Consider the following 20,907-nt stretch of genomic DNA (forward strand, 5'->3'; position numbering starts at 1 on the left):
TGCAGCTAACCTATTTATTTTTAAATGTGTATTTATTTTGAGAGAGAGCAGGCACAAGTGGGGGAGGGGCGGGGGGGGGGCCCTAAACAGGCGCCTTGCTGTCAGCACAGAGCCCGGTGCAGGGGCTCGAACTCACGAACCGTGAGAGCATGACCTGAGCTGAAGCTGTGTCAGATGCTCAAACGACTGAGCCACCCAGGCACCTCTAACCTATCATTTACTTGACAGTTACTGAACGGCTCTGCTCCAGGCACAAAACGAGCCCCCCCCACCCCCTTGTGAAGCAGACAGTGTAAATGTAACCCAGGGAGCAAGACAGTAACAGCAGGTGCACATGACAGCACATTGCCAAGCCCGGTGGAAAAGGGAGAGGAGGACGGGGGCGGGAAGGACACCGCAGGTTTCAGCAGGAAGATCAGGCCTTCTGAGAATGTGACCTGTGAGCACAGACTTGGGGTGGGGGAAGCCGTGAAGAACTCTGGGAGGGGCGTGGCCCAGAGACAGGGGATCCCCCGGCAGGGGCAAACAGCACGTGAAGAACGAGGCAGCCAAGGGAGCCAGAGGATGAGTGATGGCGGAAAAATGCAGGGAACGTGGCCAAAACTCTAAAAGTGGACACAGTCTGTGAGTTGTGTTGTGTTTCCCGATCCAGGCAGTAAAATACACATACTTAAAAAGAGTTAAAACACAGAATTTTCTGGTTGATACTCAGGTAGCAAGGAAAGTCCAATTAACTAGAAAATTCTATTCTAAGAACATTCTGGGTTAATTCAACAAATCTATGTACAATGCACTGTGCTAGGCAATCCCGCAGGTTGGCTCTGGGAGGGGAGGCTCAGCAAAGTCTCTGCCTTCGCAAGTCCTATGGACGAGCCCGTGGCCAGGCTGTGCTCTGGCTGTGCCGTGTATCCAGCCACGGGCCCTGGGCCTCGGAGGAGTCATTCAACTGTCTGGGGCTTTGCGTTTCCGGTTTGTTAACTGAGGCTGGTAACATTTACCTAACACAGAGTTGTCACAAAAGGAACATGCTGTCAGCCTGTGTATTATTTTGAAAAGCCAAACACTTTCTACTTTCTATGCACACTGATGGGGTCGATTTCCACTGGCCAGTTATCAGTGTTGGTTCACTGTCTCATTCCTCCTTACAATCTCAGTCTTCCAGCCGAAGAGTTCTCCCTGAAGCCGTGGTGCATTTTCCAAAGTCTTAGGTTGGAGCGTTTCAAGAGGTGGGCCAAACCAGATTGTCGTCTCCAGCGAAGGGCTGACGGGAGACGGAACACCGCCATGGTCGCGGGGTGTTCTCAGCACCCCCGCGGGAAGCGACCACGACCTGAACTGCACCGCTTGAAGTGAGCCGTCATGTTGGCAAGTGCGCAGTCTGGCATCTGGCACCGCGACAGGTGACCGTGGCCTGGTTTTCTAGGAGCCTCGGTTTACTCCTCTGTGGGGTGCATGGCACCAGTCCTGACTACAGGAGAGCTGAGGCCTCAGGGAGGGGGCCTGAGGACGGCACTCGGCACAGCTCCTTCTCATCGGTACTAAGCCCCCGGGCCCAGCAAATGCTCCGGGACCGCCAGTGGACCTGTCCCACACCGTCCATTCCACAGGGTGTTTCTGGAGAACCCTTCTAAGATCCAGGCGCAGCTCCCTCCCTTATGTGCCCACTCCACGCACCGTCTGGGGGCCTGCTACGTGCCCTGTGCTGGAACACACACAGTTCCCTTTTCTAGCAAAATTTCCTATTAGTGGTGTTCTCAATAGCCGCTTCCTTGAAAGGGGTTGACGTGCGTGCTGATCCTCAGCCTTACCACCTTAAGACAGACTGCCTGTCACTCGTTAAGCTTTCCCCTCTACGGAAGGAGAGACCTGTGTGCCGAGTAACCGGTCGTGTGACTTGCTGCTCGTGAATCAGCAACGTCCAATATTCTGCCCACAGAGCCCGCTGTACCAGCACATTCTGACGGGAAAGGCCCAACCTTCCCACGCTGGTGACTGAGCGCATCCTGTAGGGGCCAAGTGTCAGGGGCAGCTGGATCTCACGGCACAGGTTGGAGAAGCCTTATTAGGGTGCATATCCATAGGTCTGTCACCCGGCAGGCACAGGTTTCTCTGTTGTACTGGGAACTTCTTTGACTGTTTAAAGAAATCTGCTTTTATTTTGCTCAGACACCTGCTGATGGAAATAAAACCATTTGACCTGTTCTCCCTAAAAGATCAGGGGAATATTTCCAGCAGGCTTTAAGTACATTTGGGGTAATCATAAACCAGCTCTTTAAAGAGAATTTAGGCATTGCCCCTCAAAGCACACACAAGAAAACAGCCTTGCTGTGGAAACTAGAACCATGCACCAAGAGGGCAGAACTAGCGAACGACAGCTCATGTGCAGCGACAGCATGCATATCTCCCGAGTTTTCCTGGCAAAAACCCAGCAGCTGCTTACCGGGCCCTGAAGACTCCCGTCCTCCCTGTCGATGCTGCCTCGAGAGAGTCGCACGTCGGGTTTCTATGGCAAAGGAAACAAAATCGGACAGTTTCATCCTTGCTTTGAAAATCACGGACGTATTCTGTATTAAGTCCCTTTCTCTTATGACACGTTGTTGTCTGAATGAGAAGAGTCGAAAGTTCCCCAGTTTCAGGAAAATCCTCAAACCCGGTGATGACAAACCCAGGTCCGTTGCCCCGGCAAAGCCCCTCTCTCCACATGTGCACAGCACACAGGAGTGTGCAGGAGCCCCGCGCAGCACGGTGAAGTCCGCAATTCCCCTCTCTTCCCAGCAGCACAGAGTTTTCTTCCCGGCAGAGAGAACTCCAGCCCAGAGTGGAAAAGAACAAGAACCCCTTCCTGTGTCCTGGCAGAGCAAGGTTTACGTGTACTTGGCTGTACCTCCAAAGCAGCAAACAGTCCAGTCACACGTCACTCCCTTCCCCCCACCCAACACATACATGATACAGAAACCAAATGGATTAATCTGGATTTAGTATACGTAAGAGTACGCAAATCTCGTGAATCCCACACTAAACAGAGTAGGTTTCGTGCCATCCTGGCTGAGCTCGGCAGAAGGTTTGTTCCCCACGAAGAGCAGTCTGTGCAGTGGCCTCTACCCTGCCTCCCTCTGTCCGCGCGCTCTGGCCACATACCCCTTCTCGGGGTCGTCACCTTTGGCTTCCCCCGACAGGACTGCTCAGTTCTTGGTCTACAGATACCCTCTATTTGGCAGGGATCGTGCGGCAATGACTTCCCTCATTCGAAAGAGAACGTCTCGATGTGTCATTTGTGTGTCTGTACACCCTGCATCTGCAAGGACCCAGCACCGAGGACACAACCCATAAGCACTTGTGGGGTGTGGGGCGAGGAAGAAATGAGCTCTGTCTCTCCCTTCTTATAAACCTATGTTTACAAAAATGAACCATGCCATAAAATTTTGTAGCCTCCGTACGACGTTATATAGTGGAAACTGGTAAAAACCACGTTAAAAGGCTGCACAGCATCCCCCAGCATGAAGGCAGTCATAAACACGTGACAGTGAGGCACACGGGCTCTGGCATCTGGTTCCCTGGGTTCGGATCAGGCTCCAACCCTTTTGAGCCGTGTGGCCTGGACCTCAATTTCTTCAGCTCCAAAACGGGGCAGTAATAGTGCCCACTGCCCAGGCATGATGGGAGGACTAATTCAATTACTACTGGCAAAGCATTAAGTCAGTAGCACAAAAGTGTCAAGTAAGATGAAGAGTTCTGTTACGTGGTGGGGCAATCTTCAAATTTCAGTGGTATAAACAGTTGTTGATAAACACCTCTGTATACAAACATTGGACGAAATCCCTGATTATTTCCCTGGACAGAGTTCCAAAAAAAAAAACTACCGAGTCAGAGGGTTTAAACATTTGAACGGTCCTGGGTATCAGCTGCCCAAGTGCTGGGCGGTCTGGATGTCCCTTGCCAGCAGGCACTCTCTGTGCCCTGCCACTAATGACTGCCATTTAAAACGGAGCCAATTCAATCAACAGAATACTGTATCAATCTGCCCTCCTGTCCTAAACATTAGAAATCCCTGCCTCTTCTCACTGGACGCCAGGCTCCGTGAAGGACAGAGGCCACAGCTGTGTGCTTCCCGTGGGGTCTCCAGGACTTGGTAGAAGGCAGGACACACAGGTGGGGGAAATGAAGCATCCACACAACTGCCCTGTGAACAGTGTCCACGCCCCTGGGACAAAGCATTTAGCCTCCCGAGACCCACTCCTTGGCTGGAAAAGCGGTAGACTAATACCCACCTCCCATGGTGAATACAAGGATTACATACGTGCTTGGAACAGTAACGGGCACCATTAGACATTCAGGAAATACCTGCTGCAGGAAAGCTCCACTGAAAATGCAAGGTAGAAAGAAGCTTGTACAGACGAGGAACCTGAAGCTTAGAAGGCAGAATTATAGGCGTACCTCAGAGATACTGCAGGTTTGTTCCAGATCGCCGCAACAAAGCAAAAATCACAATAAAGTGAGTCAAATGAATTTTTGGTTCCCTAGTGGCTATAAAAGTTACGTTTATACTACACTGTAAGGCATGCAATAAATAGCGTTATGTTTAAAACGCTTGAATTAAAAACTATTCTATTGCTGGGGCACCTGAGTGGCTCAGTTAGTTAAGCGCTGACTCTTGGTTTCGGCACAGGTCATCAACTCACGGTTTGTGGGTTCGAGCCCCATGACGGGCTCTGCACTGACAGCGCGGAGCCTGCTTGGGATTCTGTGCCCCTCCCCCACTCGCTATCAAATACACTTTAAAAAAAATATTTTATTGCTAAAACATGCTAACCACATCTACTGACGCTTCCTTTCACGAACGATTTCTCTGGAGCAGGTGACGCTGTCTGACAGCATTTTACCCACAGAACTTCCTTCCCAAGTGGGGACCGTCCTCCAAGCCCTGCCGCCGCCTTACCAACTAGGGTTCTGGAATATTCTAAATCCTCTGTTGTCCTTCCAACAATCTCCACGGCATCCTCGCCAGGAGGAGCTTCCATCCCCAGAAAGCACGTTATCTGTTCCTCCCCGAGCAGCACCTCCTCGCCCGTCAGCTTTATCCTGAGATGACAGCAGTTCGGTCCCGTCTTCAGACTCCGCTTCTGATCCCGGCCCTCTGGTCCCCACCGCCTCCGCGGGGCCGTCCTCCGCGGCCGTCCTGAGCCCCTCAAAGTCCTCCACGAGGGTCGGAGCCACTTCTTCCAAACTGCTGTCGGTGTTAACGTTTCAACCTCTTCCCACGAAATCACAGGGGTCCTTCGTGGCATCTAGAACAGTGACTGCTTTCCAGAAGGTTGTCAACTTTGCGCGGATCCGTCCGAGGACTCCCTGTCTATGGAAGCTATATCCTTTTTTTTTTTTTAATTAAATGTTTTTTTTAAACAACATACGTATTTATTTTTTGGGACAGCGCAAGCGGGGGAGGGTCAGAGCGAGGGGGACAGAGGATCTGCGGCAGGCTCTGTGCTGGCAGATGTGGGGAGCCGACGTGGGGCTTGAAATCACCAACCGCGAGGTCACGACCCGAGCCAAAGTCGGACACGCAACTGACTGAGCCCCCCAGGTGCCCCGAAGCTGTATCCTTACAAAACGTATTTCCTAAGTAAGAAGACTCGCAAGTCAAAAGTTAACTCCTGATTCGTGGGCCGCAGAACGGATGCTGTGCTAGCAGCACGAACACCACACAAATCCCCGCGTCCATCCCTCGCGGGGCTCTGGGGTGACCAGGCGCCTTGTCAGGAGCAGCAGGACTTTGAAAGGAATCTTTGTTTTCTGAGAAGGCCTCGAGGGTGGGCTTCGAATACCCAGTCAAGCGTGTCGTGGACAGACGCCCGCCAGCCGGGCTCTGTGGTCCCACCGCCGGGGCACAGACGGAGGACACCTAGCACCACTCCTCGGGCCCTCATTCCAGCACGGTCACTGGGCACCGGCTCCCTCTTGAAGTCACCAGCCGCGTCGGGCCCTCCCAAGAGAGCCAGCCCGTGCTCCGGGGCTGTCAAGGCAGGCGCCGACTTCTCTTGGCTGCGGAGGTCCGGGCCGGCGTCTCCCTCCAGGACCGGGCCGTCTCATCCACACCGAAAACCTGCTGCTTAGTGCAGCCGCCTTCGCTGACTATCTGAGCTCGATCTTCTGGAAAACTGGCTGCTTCGTCCCGCACTTGTAGGTTGTGGAGACGGCTTCTTTCCTGAACCCTCCGGAACCAGCCTCTGCTGGCTTACAGCTCTCCTCCCTCGGCTCCCTCGCCTCCCCCAGCCGTCGTGGAACGGACGAGAGGGAGGGCCCTGCTCCGGGCCAGGCCTTGGCTTAAGACAATGTCGTGTCTGATCTGATCTCCCATCCGACCACCCGACTTTCTCCGCATCGGCAACGAGGCTGTTTTCCTTCCTTAACATCCGCGCGTTCACGGGAGAAGCACCTGTACTTTCCTTCAAGAGTGGCTCCTTTGCGCTCACAACTGGGCGAACCCTTTGGTGCAAGAGGCCTCGCTTTCAGCCTGTCTCGGGCTTTGACGCCTTCTCACTGAGCTTAATCACTTCCAGCTTTTGATTTAAAGTGAAACACATGTGACCTTTTCCCCCACGGGGACACCCAGCGGCCACTCACTGCAGGGATATTAACCGGCCTGATGTGAGTGTCGTGTCTCAGGGAACAGGGCTGCTCGAGGACGGCGTGGTCCGTGGGGCCCCAGAACGATTACAGTCGTAACTTCAAAGATACTGATGGCAGGTCACCGCCACAGAAGTCTGAACTGCCGTGAGAATTACCAAAACGTGACCCAGACACGAGGTGAGCTAATGCTGCCGGGAAAATGGCACCAACTGACTTGCTGGACGCGGGGTCGCGTGTTCGCCTTCCATACGTGAAGAAGATGCGACAGGATGACGAACGCCCCGAGCTGCCTGAAGCAACACGAGGTGCGTGCAATCAGGCGACAAATACGTGGTTTGTTTTAACCGGAGCAAATGTATCTTTTAAAAAGTTGACTTATTTAGGTCATCTCTGTACCCAGCCTGGGCCTCGAACCCACGACCCCAAGACCAAGAGCCGCATGCTCTTCCGGCTGAGCCCACCAGGAGCCCCTGACTGTAGGAAACATTTACTTTTTTACTTAAACAAAAGCAACTTCTGTTTCTTGTGTGCTTGCACAGTTAGGTGCTGTGTCCCATGTGTTACGTGGGCATTTGGATCTCCAAACGAACCACATGAAACGACTTATTCCTGACACACAGGAATCCCCTCACATTACACTTTCCCCAACACAGCGTTTCGGTTTCAGCCGAGAAAACCTAGCTCTATAACGCGCACTTGTGTTCCACGAACAGAGGTATGTAAGCTTCTCCACGCAGCCAACAGCCTGTCTCAGAGGCGGGTGCCAGCATGGGGGACTTGAGAGAGCCAACACCGGCCGTCAGAGAGAAGCGGCCGTTCGTGCCTCTGCTCCTGGGTGAGGTGCGTGCAGAACATTCTAGATTTGAAGACGGTAATACAAAAAGAAGAAATTTATATTTGAAATCTTACAGAAATAGGTCACACACATAAACCATGTTTGGGGCTGGTTATCTGGTTATTTTCCCCATCAGGTATGCCTTCTCTCTCTCTTTAGGTATAACTTATACACATTATACACAAGCCCAGTGCGTTTTTACAAACGTGTGCCCCCACCTAACCCAGTACCCAGATCAAGACACTGTGGACACCCAGCAGGCTCCAGTTGAGGCCGGCCTCCGCCTCGCAGAGGGGACCGATCTTCTGACCTGCAGCCAGAGAACTCACGTTCTGCACAGTGCCTCCCCTGTGTCGGGGTCATGGACGTGATCTCTGTGAGACCCGTCCCTGTGGGCGTGACGAGGGGTCTCGCCCACCGCGACCCTTGTGCAGCGTCCCACTGTGTGACCCCATCTGTTCTGCAGGAAGGGGCAGGTGGGTTACTTCCCTTTGCTGGTACCAAAAAGGACACTGGTGTGAACATTCTGTCCCCTATGGCCCCGGGCGCTGTGTCCTCACAGGCAGCAGGTGAGGGCTGAAGGCACGGTTTTAGGCTCTGGGGACGCAGCAACCACCAGCCACACCGCGGTCTCTTCTTTCGTGTGCTGTCACTGCACTGTCATCACCTCTGGAATGCAGCCAATACAAGAACACAGGAGGGGTGTGGCCTGGCCCAGCAGAAAAGGGCCAGAGGGGGTCTCGCGGCGTGTCCTTGCCCCCCCCCACCCCGAACCCCCGCTTGGCGCTCCTCATGCGTAGACTGCCTGGGTCTGTATGAGGGGGACAAACAGCTCAGACATTCATTTCCTTTTTCGGAAGACAAAGTCGGCTTTATAGAGACAGGCCATTCTCGCTTTAAAATTAAACTCCTATCTTTAGCGCGGCACCGCATTAGAGGAGTACTGTGCCCGCTGTAAGGAATTCGAGACGGTGACACAGTCAGCCTGTCTTTAAGCCATGCCCAGTAGGAAAGAAAGCCCTCTGAGCAGGCTGACGAGGCTGTGGGCTCTCTCCGGCCAGCCTGTGAGGGCTCCTGCAGGCAAAGGGGCGCCCCGGGAGGTCGCGGGCTGGATGGGGAGAGGGCCCACTGCCAGGAGCGAGTGCCTTAGGTCAGGGCTGGGCGGCCAGGGGCAAGCGGGATAAGGTGACGGAGCCCTGACCCCCCTGGAGTATGCAAGGAAAGGCAGCAGCCGTATTTAACGGCAGTGACCGCCCTCAATGGTGTCAGTCCTAAGAACGGAAGATTCCAGTCGACACCTGTTGATTCTCATCTATTAGAAAACGTTTGGGCGAGATTACTGGCAAAGCAACTTGGGAGTCAATCTTTCAAACAAGAATACAGCTCCTTACCCAGGGGCACAAGCTGGCCCCACAGAAGGGAGTAGGGGTGCTGTGCCTCGCATGGCCCAAGGACCTGTGAGGGTTGGGGATTTGTCACCAGGTCACGATGAGACAGAAACAGAAGGCAAGTATCTTTAAAAAATTCCAGAGCTATCTAAAATAGTAATTTTTAGGTCTGTGGGGGCTCACATAAACAAACTTGGCTCATGTTCTGCATATTAAAAGAACCTGTTTTGTCTTTTCTAGTACTTGTTTTTATTTTATTTTACAAGGGTATCAGGCCTACAACGGTTTAGGAAAAAGCCCCCAAACAGACCCTCCGTCCCTGACCACTGGAGAAGCCTGCAGTGGGCTGCCTCCTGCCCAGGGCCCCACATTCTGAGAGGAACACGCGGGCCTTGTTAGCCATCTGCTAAAAATAGTCCACTTGTGGGCGCTCTGCCAACAGCAAAAAGGAATCAAGGCTTTATTTGTAACAACAAGCAAAGCCAATAAAAGCACGTTCCACTCCCAGGTGACGGCTGCAGTGCTCCTTTGCAGAACCCCCACAAGTGGCTCAAATCTCCCACTCGACCTATTCTCTTAGTGTTGGGTCAGGAGAGGCCAGAAGGTGTTCTGGGACCGTCCTCGGGAGCCTGGTGTGGGCTGAGGGATACGGTCTGGGATTTCAGAGGCTCTCAGCTGCCACGGAGCACGCCCTGCGTGAGAGTGAGAAGCCCTCTGAGGAATTCATGTGTACCCCCTGCTCCTCCCACTGGATACGTGCTACATGTTTAGTCTTCAAGCCAGCCCTGGGAGAAAAGTATTACCCACACTTGATAGAGCATATTATACTTATTGTACAGATAAATGAATTAAAGCAGAGAGGGTGAACAATTTATATAGGGTCATAATAACCAGGATTTTTAATTCTCATGTGGCTGACTCCAGGGTCTAGATTCTTTCTAGTATTGCCTTCTTGAAAAGGACAGTCAAGTACAGGAAAGACCATTTTCAGTTCTAATGTGCAGCGTGCTCTGTTTTCCTGCCACTGCCCGTGCCCCTGGCCCCGGGGTCCCGCTAGCCTGCCATGGCCTAAGGGCCCTGCGCTGTCTGTCCCCCTCACCCGATGCGCTCTGGCCACTGCGGTGGTCTTTCTGTGCTCAGACATACTTGGCCCCTCCCGCCTCGCCTCGGGACCTTGCACTTGGTACGCTCTCTCCCTGGAATGTTCTTCCCATGTGTCCCCACGCTGGCCCTCCCCTCCTGTGCCGTCCTCTCTGTCACAGCGGCTGAGTGAGGAGGCTGGACCTTGAGGACAAGACGAATGCAGGGACAGCTCACAGTCTGACGGACCAGTCAGTCATCCTGGGCAGTCATCCTGTGGTAGCCACTGGCTGATTTTAAGTGTGAGAATGAGAGGGTCAGATTTTAGAAATACGGCTGTGGCTGAGGCAGGGAACGGGGACGCTGACATTTATGTCACCCCCATCTCCTTGCTTACGTGTCTCCGCCTGCCACTCCCGTTGGAAGAGGCCCCAGTCCTGGCCACGCGCTTCCCCTCACCCCTACCACCTACAATGCCCACCTGACAAACACCCCAATCAAAGATGGGGTAGGGAATATCCAACTCACCTGTGATACCAGCACTGCTTGGACCCCGTAGCCAACAGTGACAACAGTAAGACATTCTCACTCATGGACGGCAATACTAAATCCTACCAGAACACTAACGAAGGATGCCAGATACTGCAAGAATGGTCAGTTACGGCTCGGGGCACCTGGGGGGCTCAGTCGGTTAAGCGTCTGACACTCGACTGCCGCTCAGGTCACGATCTCATGGTTTGTGAGTTCGAGCCCCCTGTTGGGCTTTGCACCGACAGCATGGAGCCTGCCTGGTTTTCTCTCCCTCTGCCCCTCCCCGCTCATGCTCTCTGTCTCAAAATAAATAAATAGAAAAGAAGAATGATCAGTTATGCCTTAAGTAGGGATTTAACTCTGGAATACAGGGCTAGCTCAAACCCAAGCAAAATGTCCCACATTGTGCATCACGTTACACTCCTTACAAGTTTTTAGAAAAATAATGTATTTAAAATACAGAGCCAACAGTATACTTAATAGAAAAACTATTATAGACAACATCTTTAAGAATAAAAACAGGCAGGGACCTAGTTAATATAAAAATTGGCAAGGGATGCTTCAAAAGAAATTGACGTATGTAACAAACACTGAAAATGGAGAAAGAAGATGCTTTCAACAAGTGACGTGTGTCAATTATGCCTCAAAAAATGGGGGAAAAAGAGACAGCTGTGCATGCAGAAAACCCAAGGAAATCAGAGTTCATGTGATCAATACTGGAAAACACAAGGTAAGTATCTAAAAATGAACTGCATATGCACACAGAAAATACAGACCCAACAAATTCGGGGAAAATGAAACACCATTAGAGCAGTGGCAGGGGCTCTGAGTGGATGGGCAGTAAGTCAGTAAGGGACGCGAGACACAAAATTAAGTCATCAAAGCGGCACGGGAGAAATAAAGGGCAGGGGGAACAGGTGGCAGGGAGGCCCCAACTGAGCAGAGACGTCCTAGAACCCAGGCCGTTGGGCAGGCGAGGCGCAGTGCGGACCAGGACCCCGGGGGGCATCTCGTACAGCCTCAGAGATGGGCTCTGAACGGAATCTGGGAGCCATGTGGGGTCTGAGATGTCCGACGCGTGGGTGTGGGTTACACGGACTCACACACTTAACAGAGCTCGGCCGGCTGCACGCTCGAGGTCTGCTCATTGTACGTGCATGGTCTCAATGCCGAGAAAAAGCCCACAACTCACCAGCCGGGTCCTGAGCCTCGTATATAAACACGTGAAACCGCTCAGAAGACTGAGTGGTGAACCCGTTAGCTGCTTCCCACTCCCTGAGCTTTGGTCACATCCAGCGTGGGTGGGGGGCTTCTGAGAACAGTCTCCTGACTGGTGTTGTTACACTCATGCTCCTTCCCTCTGCCTGGAAGGGATTTCCTGAGCTTGTCTGCCTTGCAAATTCCAACGGATCTTTCACCTTGGCTCAACACATCCGGGCTCTGGCACTTTTCCTGACCCCTCCAAGCACCCATGGGCTCCTGGTGCTCCCCCGCCGCACCCCAGCAGAGCAGCACGGGCCGGCACTCTGCAACCCTGAGCAAACCTTTGCTCACTTGCGGTCAGTCGTGCATGAGCCGGTGGTATTTACATTCAGCAGCTCTAGTTCGGAGAATCTGTAATAGTGACTTTTTATTTATTTATTTATATTTATTTTTATTTATTTTTGAGACAGACAGAGACAGAGCATGAGCAGAGGAGGGGCAGAGAGAAAGGGAGACACAGAATCGGAAACAGGCTCCAGGCTCCGAGCTGTCAGCACAGAGAGCCTGACGTGGGGCTCGAATTCACGGAATGTGAGATCATGACCTGAGCTGAAGTCGGACGCTCAACCCACCGAGCCACCCAGGAGCCCCAACGGTGACTTTTTAAAATACAAATCAATGCAAGAAAATATTCTGTCTGGGCAAAAGTATAAGATGGGCTAGGGAACGGCCGTTCTTGGAGCCCACTCCATATCCAGATTTCCGCACTAAACAATCTCCACTGTCTACAGCTTGCCTCTTATCAAGATATGCTTGAACTTAAATAATTTAGATTTTTGACAGCACGAAACTTCTGTTCAAAAGTAAACGCGTCACCTTACCTATCCATGTTTCCTATAGCTCGCTGTAAATGTACGTACAGAAGAGCGCCCGGCAAGTGTAGTGTTAAAACTCCCCCCAGCACGACGCGCCCTCGCATGCGCTGAGGCCACACGACAAAGCAGCTGGACCGACCCTGCAGCAGGGTTCTGGACTGAATCCAGGCTCAGCCACACGTTAGCTGGGTGACCTCGGGAAATCCCGTAAAACGGGGGTGTCACAGGGAGGGTTCACTTCCTTTATCCTCGGTTCCAAAATCTAACAAGCACTGAAAACTGGTAATTTTTTTTTCTTTTGCATTTGAAGCAAGCGAATTTCATGGCACAACGTGACCTGAATGGACGTGAACTCTGTACCTATTGCTGTTAACATGAACATCCGTGTTTTGCTGTTCACCCCTGGGATGCTCCTGGAACACTACATAAACCCACGGCACGTGCACCACACCACATTAGCTTTCTCTGGTGCAACAATACTGGATTCTGAAAAACACAAAACCTTCCAGAATTTCGATTAAAGGATTCCGGACCCCTCTCCTCCTCGGGGCGGGGGGGGGGGGGGGGGGGGGGGGGGGGGGCTGGCCAGACTGGACTCCCCACACGAGAAATGCGTCGGGTGGCGGCAGCACGTGGGAGACGTCGCGTACAACCTGAGGGGCCCGACTGTGCCAACGGTGCGTGCTGAGGGACACCGCCTTCGTCCCGACCGGCAGCGGCGGAGCGTGGAGCGCGCGTGACGTCTCCAGGCCCCCCGGGCTCTCCGAGGCGGCAGGCGTGCTGAGGGCAGCCCCAGTACGTCCTGTGCTCAGGGCACTGGCCGCTCCGGCAGTGAAAACGGGCTTCCCTGAACCTGAGTGTGCGGGCTGCTCTAACTGTGAACTACGGGTTCAAAGAAACGAAAGCCACGTAGAAACGATGTCGATGAACGCTGCGCAACACAGACTAAGGTCACTGTCTCATGACACCGTTACTCGGCGATTAAAAGCGTCAGTGCCTGGAAGACAGGAAGTGATGTGAGAACCGCACCTCCCACCACCCCGCCCCTTGTTGGTGTCTGGTCTCTCGGCCTACAGTCGAACAGCGTCTTGGCTTCAGGGAGCGTTTACTTGATCAAAGCACGAGGGACCGGCTGTGCCCTGCCCAGGAGACGTACGGAGTCGAGAATCTGTGCCCGCAGTCCTGGCTCTGCTCAGCCATCCTTTTCAGGCCACTCCAGGAAGACGGAACCAGCCGTGCAGGGGACGGGGGAGTGGGCTCTGAGGCTGAGGGCACAGGAGTGCGTGGCATGGGGCCCCGAGTCCGAAGGGCCCTTGTGTCAAGGGACACACAGACACCGCTCTGCCTTTCCACTTCCTCTCTGCCCCAGGAGAATCTGAGGTGGCTGTCACTCGGGCTGTCCAGACACATGGGGGGGGGGGGGCGGTCGGTATGTGTCGGAGCACGAGAGGAGAGGAACGGGGCAGGCAAGGCCCGGGTCCTCGGCTGTCCGGTCACACGTCCTGCAGCAGCAAAATGCAGGCTCTTACGTGCGAGCTGACACTTAAGGGGGAGCTGCTTCTGCGAAAACCACAGGGATGCTAACACCTCCGAGCCCACAATGCCACCGGCAACATCTCAGAAACCTGGTGGAAAAGGGAATCCAAGAAGAGGAAATGACCCACTGTTGCTGGTGTTAGGGGCCAGATGTGAGACAAACTCTCTGGTTTTGAAAAGGATGAACCTTTCCGATCGTCTGCAGCACAGCAGGCCGTGCCAGCGCGTCACAAGCGGAGGGGGTTCCAATTACCAGGATGACCAGGAATCTCTCCTCTTTCTCGAGCCAGCGCTGGTCCTCCTCCATTTCCTGCTGCTGCCGGATCAGCCGCTCTTCCACCAGCTGGGTGGGCAGCACCTGCCCGATCCCGCGCAGGTCCAGGGCCGCAGAGTCCTGGCGGGAGGGAAATACAACAGCGCATCCACTCTCAGGGGCCTACTGAGGATAGTTTTGCTGTTTTCTGTGTCTTTCCAAAGGAAATGAAGCAGAACGGCAAGGGCGGTGGAAAGAGGGCCTCTCACACTCCGCTCACGGGAGCGACTTTCCCAGAGGCGGCTCGTCACCTCCTACCGAGCATCTTTGCCAAGTACAAGGTCGTTCAGCCCACAGCTCCACCTGCAGGGATTTATTCTAGAGAAACAATCCAAGGAACGTACAGAGAATACATCACTGGTTACGGTGAAGGAGTGAAAACAGTCTGGAGGTGGACCAGAAGGAGGGTTAAACTCCGTGCACACGCTGCGGCGAACCGAGCAATTGTTAAACACGCTCACTCCAAGGACGAGGGCACGGGCAGTGACCACAGGCGTTCTGGGAGTCCAAGAAACAACATTTACTATCACAGGAGCGGTTCTCGGTTTACCAGGCAAATCTGGTGAAAGTTACCATGGCCCACAGAGCGGCAGGCTCTGTCGCCCTGCCCTGCTCCTTCCGGGGACATGCCTCCCGCACACGCTCATTACGCTCAGGCTGGCGCGCCGCCTTTCAGACGGGCGGGCTGATGGTGGCGGCGTCTCTTGGTTTCAGTGAAAAGGACTCACAGAGCTAGGAAGCACTGGGGCACATGGAGCACCTTGGTGTTCGAATGAGGTCACCGAAATCAACAACTCTCAGGATTCAGAAATAGAAGGTACTTTGGGCAAAGCTTCATGCTAACACACGAACATCCAGCTTACCTCCACGTTGGGCTGCCACATCGATATCTCCTGTGGTCTGTGATTCCATGAGTCTGTCTGGTCCAAAAGAGATGCCTGACCCGGGTAGATGCTGCCAGCCGTGGCTGTGACCCCATGTGAACCAGGATAGCCAGACACCTGCAAATGGGAAGCAGCGGGGGTCACACTCCTGCACAGCTGTGCCCTCCACACGCAGGCCAGCGGCTAAGATGACAAAGAACACCATGGAAACCCAACAGTGGTGCCCGAGACATCCACGTCCGGATCCCCGGAACATGGGGCTGTGCCCCCTCACGTGGCAAAGGGACTTCACACACGGGATTGTAAATGAGGAGACTTGAGACGCGGCGGTCACCCTGGATTATCCGAGCGGACCTAACGGGAGAAGCAGGTTCCTGACAAGGGCCAAGGGGGGCCGAAGGAGAGAGAAGGGGAGATGTGGCTACTGAAACGTGCTCAGAGAGGTACGGCAGGGCCGGTTCTGAAGGCTGGGGAAGGGCTCACTGGCCAAGTGAAGCAGGGGACCTCCGGAAGCTGGTCAAGGCAAGGCAATGGAATCTCAACTAAAGCCCCAAAAAGGCAATCCACGAAGGCCGCATCAAGAGCTAAAGCGAACACACCAGCAAGTCGGAAATTATTTCCCATGCCATTCTGCAGCCTCGATGCCAAAGTAACAGGGACCACGGTCACGGCTCTGTGGCACTGCTCCCGAACGCTCTTCTCTAATGAGCTAGAGCTGGCGGTGAGCTAAGCCCGGCCCCGTGTCCCCGCAGCGGTGGCCATGGTAGAGACAAGGCACTCAGGTGCATGTGCAGAAAGAGTTCAGGGCAGAAGGAAAACGAGAGGGTTGTTTATGTGGTTCCCTCCCTCAGTCACGAGAAAAAGAGGGGACGGAAGCAGCATTTGTTTCCATAACTCACTAGGCGAGTACTGTGTGGCCAGAGTCGTCAGTTAATTCTTCAATGAGATAAAGCACAGCCAAACCCGTATTTCCAAACATCAACACGTTCTTGAACAAAGATTTCGTGCATCGGTTAGGTCTCCAGGCATGGATTTATCCCCAAATTGCATACTGACAATAAACTTTCAAATAAGGTGTATGGATAGTTCTCATAGTTTACTTAAAGGAAAATATTTTTTTACACATTTGTTTTTTAAGAGAGAGAGAGAGTGAGCAGGAGAGGGGCAGAGCGAGGGGGGACAGAAGATCTGCCCGACAGCATGGAGCCCAACGCGGGGCCTGAACTCATGAACTGCGAGATCATGACCTGAGCCAAAGTTGGACACTCAACCGACTGAGCCCCCCACCCCGGGCTCCCCCTTGAATGAAAATATTTTAACAAAAAAATTCCACTAAAATAAAGTGTCCTATCGCTATTTTTGGTCAGAAGGGACATACTACTGACAGAGAACTTTCAGGAATTTGCACAGATTTCAAGTGTTCTGTGGCAGCCACACAGCGGAGTGACAGGATCCAGTGAACATTTTAGGCCAAGAAGGAACGTGAGACAGCGGCAGGCAATGGCCTGCTGCTGTTCCCATTTGCAGGATAAAGAAACCTGGCGCCTGGGGGAGGTGAATCGTTCATTTCTTCAGTGAAATAGGAGTATTTTAATTTCTCTGCCGAATCCTTCCTGTGTTCTATACACGCCTGTAGGCACTTCAAGTGGAGGCAAGTCTCCGTCCTCACGGGCTTCCACTCCACGGGGCGGCAGCCACTGACCAACGGGCACCAGAGCCCCAGGTCGTGAAAGCTGCACAGACCGGTGCCCTGACCGCACGCTCTCTCGGTCTCGTCAGCGGATGTGGCCGCGTTTTCTCTCAAGAAGCCTGGGGTCCGGTGCCTGCCCGGGGCCCGGCTTCCCTCCTTGGGCCACCCACACCCCTCCGGCTGCTCTGAGCACTGCCCTAGGTCCGGGCTCCGGCTCTTCAGCCGTGACGAGTCACGGCCAGGCAAGCTGTAACCCACGCTTCCGGCGACCGAGGGGCCCAGGAGCGCCTCCCTCGAGGGCGTAGGGCACGGGGACAGTCAGTCACCGCCAGCCTGCGGAATGAGGAGCTGCCCCGGAGGACCCGATGGTTCACCCTCCCCTGGCAAGTGGGGGTCTCAGGACAGGGTCTCCCAAAACAGGGCTGCCAGTCCTGTACCAGAGCTCCTGGGGGTGCCTGGTCATGATGGAATACTGCCGGGCCCCCTTCAGAATTAGTATGCGGGGGTCCGGAGGCAGTCAGCCAGGCAAAGGGCCGCCGCGTGTCCACTTTTCGCGTTCTGTCTAGCAACATCCTTCTAGCTCAGAATGGCCTGCACTCACCCGGCAGCCCAGCACCGCACAGGGAAGAGTGTTGTGTTGTCCATACTGACCCAAGAGGCCTGGCTTTAAATAGAGTTGAGAGGCACGTAAAGGAATAAAAGTGCTTTCATCTGAGTGAAGGAGGCACAGTAAGCGGGCTTCTGTTTGCTCCCTGACACACGGGTAACTCAGGGGAGACGGCAGTTAAGGGAAGTTCTCCCTCCCCAGACAGACACTCGAGGACCACCCGCTGTTTGTTTAGCGTCTGAGTCCTTCTCCGGTCAAGCACTTTCTGTTAGAGGCCGGGTGTCACGGCTCACCCAGCCACCCAGCTATGCAGTCGCCTCAGAGGCGCGGCAACGGCAAAGCCATAGCTGATACCAATTATAAGAGGGGGTTTTATTTCCCAGAAGCGATTTGGCCCGCTACCCAAATAACATCACTACGGGTAAACAATCTGTGGAATAGTCCCCAGCACTACAAAGGAGTGAATTAGCGACACCCTCAGCAGGACGTCAACGCACAGACATCACACCCAGTCAGAGCAGCTGAGCACGGGGGACGAGCACACCCTGTCTGATCGTTTATCTGAAAGCCAAGGACACGCCACGCCAACCTCTCCTCACAGTCAGAGGGTGGCTGCACCGGGCAGCGGGCGACACGGGGAAGGGGAGGGGACCCTCCAGGCTTACAGAAGCTTTCTCCAGCCGGTGTGGCGCGGGGAGCACGGTGTCCACTTCGGTCAGAACTGGGTCGAGTATACCTCCACAGGGCAAATACCCTTCCCTCAGAAACAGAAACATTACTGACTTTGCTTCTGGTCCTTTCCTTTCGAGGACACTCTTTCCCAATTTGCGTAAGCTACTTATTAGCCTGGAAGTCTGACAAGCTTTCCACACCTGTCCATATGGCATCTGTCCAGTTCGCAAGGTACAATCGAATGTTGTTTTTGCCTTCCAGAAAAACCGCCCAGGTCATCACTACCTCTGCGCAGTAGGAGCCGCTGGGTTCGCCTGCGCCTCCCCGAACAGAGGAAGGCGATGGGGCTGAGGACGTGGCACGGGACAGCCGCCCAGCTGTGTGAAGGCCACCCTCTGGGCGTCAACACGCCATCCACTTACAGCTACTAGTCAGAGTACTTTCTCAGTTCTCTGCGTGCCAAATCACTCGTAAGTACAGAAATGAAAAAATGAATACGTGTGACGCACCTCCCCACCCCAAACGTGAAGAAGAATGCATCTCACATCTGTCACGACTGGCAAATCATACCTGGTAATGATTGGTCTGTACCATGTGCTGGGGACTGGGATAAAATCCTTCGCTGGACCGCGGACTGGGGTAACCAGGTCTGCTGGGCTGTGAACAAATCAAGAGAGTGTCGTATGAATGAGTGTTTTGATAATTCTGTTATGTCTATGTTTCACTGAAAAGAACAGAAAAAGGTGTTTCTCCAAAACGCTTCCATTGGAAAGAATGATCAAGGGTGTCAAGGCACTTCCGCGGGGGAAGCAGCCTGTCCCAGCGACGTCTGGGGCACAGGATACCGCCACGTGACACAACAAAGCCGCACCCCTTCCTCACGACACACACAAAGATGAGCTCAAAACCGATCGTGGATCTACACGGAAGCGGCAAAACTGCAACACTCAGGGGAGAACAGGCATCTCTGTGACCTGGGGGAGGCAACCGTTCCCTCGATACGACACCAGAAGCTCAATCGAGAGTGAAGAAAGATAACCCGCGCTTCGCCAGAATTAAAAGCTCTCGTGTTGCAAGTGAGCCCGTCGAGATAGAGAAAGAGAGCCCACGGAGTCTAAGAAAATACTGGCTGATCACTTAGGAGACAGACCCAGCAAACACAAAGAACGCTTGTAACTCAACGATGAAACGACTATCTGGCTGAACATGGGCAAAGGGCGAGAGGCCCCAGGGAGATCCACCGGTGGCCAGGAAGACCCGGCACCCAGGAGACGCACGTCAGGAGGCTCTCCGAGCAGGAGCCGAGCCCGTGCTCCTTCCGCGCTGCTGCTTCCCGGCTGCGTGACTGTGGGCGGGTGAGGGAGCCCACTGGCTTCTGCATCTATCGAACAGGAATCCAGCTAGAGGGACGGTGAAGTCACTCCCAGCTCTAGAATTCTCAGTCTGTCTGTGGCATACATGAATTCAAAGTTCATAGCAAAAGTGGTTTAGCCTGAAATAGAAGATAAGCCCATGAAATCTTCCAACCCTGAGGGACTGAACGGAGGACAAACCCGCTGCTCTCCAGCCAAATGAAGACCAGAATAAAAGCAGGTGGACTCAGGTACCAGCAAAGCCCAGGGGAGGAAAGAAACGCCTCGGAGTCTGCGTCTCCTCCCGAGGACGCACGTGCTCCTGCAGGAGCACACGCTTTGCTTGGCTTCTGGGTGTCTAGGACCCTCTCATCACCCCACAGCTCTGCTCACACGGCCCACTGCCCGGATGCCTGCTGCCTCAGCCTGGGAAGCTCCACCCCAACTTGAGTCTTCCACGGTGATTCCGTGCAACCTCCTGATTTCTCCCACAGACGTGACATCTCAGTCCTCGGCTCTCCTCCGTCACGCGATTCAAATCCTGACTGGGATTGCGGCTACCTCTGTACCTGCCCAAGCCCTGCTACTGTGGGGCTGTGAAACCTCTGCGGGTGGGGGTGCCTGGGTGGCTCAGTCGGTTAAGAGTCCGACTTCGGCTCAGGTCACAATCTTGTAGCTTGTGAGTTCAAGCCCCGCGTGGGGCTCTGTGCTGACAGCTCGGAGCCTGGAGCCTGCTTCGGATTCTGTGTGTCCCTCTCTCTTCGCCCCTCCCCCACTCACGCTCTGTCTCTGTCTCTCTCTCAAAAATAAAGATTAAAAAAAAAAAAAATCTCTGCGGGTGGAAATGCTCCCTTAGCCCATGAGCCTGCATTTCAGTGGCCCAGATGCAGTTTACCCCAAACTTAACCGAATAGGAGGATGGATCCCTGAGATCCCCGGAAGCAGGCAAGGGACATCAAGGGGGTGTCACAGGCTTTACTCTGTGTTCTACAGTGGCATTTTCTGTGTTCCATGACGCCTGAGGGACTACTCTTCAGATTTATATTTTTAAAGATTTCATTTGAACAAGTAGTGAAGGAGAGGTAAAAAGAAAACAGTTCCATTATCTCTGTTCTAGAACATTGGACCGGCAACACTCATTTTTTTTTTTTTAAGTTTATTTTTGAGAGAGAGAAAGCACAAGTGGAGAGGGGCAGAGAGGGGGGGGGGGGGGGAGAGATTCCCAAGCAGGATCTGTACTGTCCGTGCGGAGCCTGGTGTGGGGCTCGAACCCACGAACCACGAGACCACGACCCGAGCCATGGCTTCACCGAC

The 20,907-nt window shown here is 53.8% G+C and overlaps 1 protein-coding gene across 16 annotated transcripts in view; it reads right to left on the reverse strand.

Annotated features, from left to right (window-relative positions):
* PTK2 (protein tyrosine kinase 2) overlaps positions 1–20,907 on the reverse strand; it is a 257,568-nt gene that overhangs the window by 11,512 nt on the left and 225,149 nt on the right. For all 16 annotated transcript variants that reach the window (XM_042973398.1, XM_042973394.1, XM_042973397.1 and 13 more), the window contains 4 exons: positions 18,812–18,898; positions 15,252–15,389; positions 14,329–14,469; positions 2,441–2,503 (listed from right to left, as the gene is read on the reverse strand). In XM_042973398.1, coding sequence (XP_042829332.1) covers positions 2,441–2,503; positions 14,329–14,469; positions 15,252–15,389; positions 18,812–18,898 — 429 coding nt within the window. The remainder of the gene's footprint in view (positions 1–2,440; positions 2,504–14,328; positions 14,470–15,251; positions 15,390–18,811; positions 18,899–20,907) is intronic.

This window comes from Panthera tigris, chromosome F2 (genome assembly GCF_018350195.1).
Source record: "Panthera tigris isolate Pti1 chromosome F2, P.tigris_Pti1_mat1.1, whole genome shotgun sequence".
Classification (NCBI taxonomy): Eukaryota; Metazoa; Chordata; class Mammalia; order Carnivora; family Felidae; genus Panthera; species Panthera tigris.